This window comes from Anneissia japonica, unplaced genomic scaffold (genome assembly GCF_011630105.1).
Source record: "Anneissia japonica isolate Jap-2015-1 unplaced genomic scaffold, ASM1163010v1 scaffold287730_len121977_cov127, whole genome shotgun sequence".
Classification (NCBI taxonomy): domain Eukaryota; kingdom Metazoa; phylum Echinodermata; class Crinoidea; order Comatulida; family Comatulidae; genus Anneissia; species Anneissia japonica.
Genome location: NW_022751504.1, coordinates 68,403 through 69,553, shown reverse-complemented (window position 1 = coordinate 69,553; position 1,151 = coordinate 68,403). Strand labels below are relative to the sequence as shown.

The window sequence follows — 1,151 nt, the reverse complement described above, 5'->3', positions numbered from 1 at the left end:
ATGAGTTTTTCGGACTTCTGAAGTCTTTTAATCAAAATTCAAGGTTTTCCCCTTTTGTAAACGGTCTCATTCTTATTACAGTAAGTAGGCTTATGTGTGTACAGGTACACAGAGATATTTTTCCCCAAGGGGGTTCAGGAACCCTCTGATCCCCCCTCCCCCAGATCCGCCAATGGGGTATATCTTAATTTCTTTTTCTTTAATGATTGATGACACACAAATGCTTATGTATGAACTCACAGTCTCAGTGGCCTCATCCAGTGAAGACATAAGTGTGAAGATGTCCCAATGGTTGTTTCAAAGCATAATTTTAGCTCATTAATGCTATCATCTGACCAGATGCATAAGCAGAAGTGGTAGAATGAGGACAGTGGAGGCGCACACGGACCGTTACAAGTACTCATTTTACACAACTGGTATAAGGGAGTTTAATTTAAAGTATTCAAGAAGATAATTATATAGCAAGTGAGCAATGTAATTTCCAAAATTATTGGACAATAAAAATTAATCTGTATCTGCAATACAGATAAATCTGCCTTACGCAAGAAAAAACAAACAAACGAACAAACAAAATTCCTGACTTTGAGATTGGCAAATCATGCCGTTCCACTGTACCAAACCAATCTACAAGTCGATATAGTTATATTAACTAACCATTCAAAAACTTAGGTATCTGTTTGTAGTTCACTGGTCCTGATAAATCTAAAGTTTTAGACATATTTGCAAGAAATTGGAAGTTTTCCAAGCACGTGTGCTACCGACGCACATAAATTGCTTAGAATGAAGACCACCTATGAGATTATATATCTCTTTATTGTTTTTTGACAATGACATACTAATTAGCTCCTGAGTGTGATCCAGAAGGTGTATAATATTTGCAGAATTCCTCCACTATTGTTCTTAGATGAAAACATGCACACCTAGCAATTTCGATAATCTTGACATTCTCGCGTACCAGTTCACCATCCCGATTTTTATATAGGCTCAGAGAATGCTGATGTTTTTGAATATTATCCAGTGTGATGAGAGCCATCAGCCAGTTGTTATTAACAGGATCGGTTACAGGTTGGATCTAATAAAATAAATGCCAACATTAATAATTAAACGTTGAATATATATATATATATATATATATATATATATATATATAT

General features: G+C 35.1%; 1 protein-coding gene across 2 annotated transcripts in view; it reads right to left on the bottom strand.

The window, feature by feature from the left end:
- Positions 1-393: 393 nt before the first annotated feature.
- The window catches only part of LOC117121751, an 11,453-nt gene continuing 10,695 nt past the window's right edge, over positions 394-1,151 (bottom strand). For both annotated transcript variants that reach the window (XM_033267048.1, XM_033267050.1), the window contains exon 3: positions 394-1,072. In XM_033267048.1, the coding sequence (XP_033122939.1) occupies positions 836-1,072 (237 nt within the window). In that variant the 3' untranslated portion in view covers positions 394-835. The remainder of the gene's footprint in view (positions 1,073-1,151) is intronic.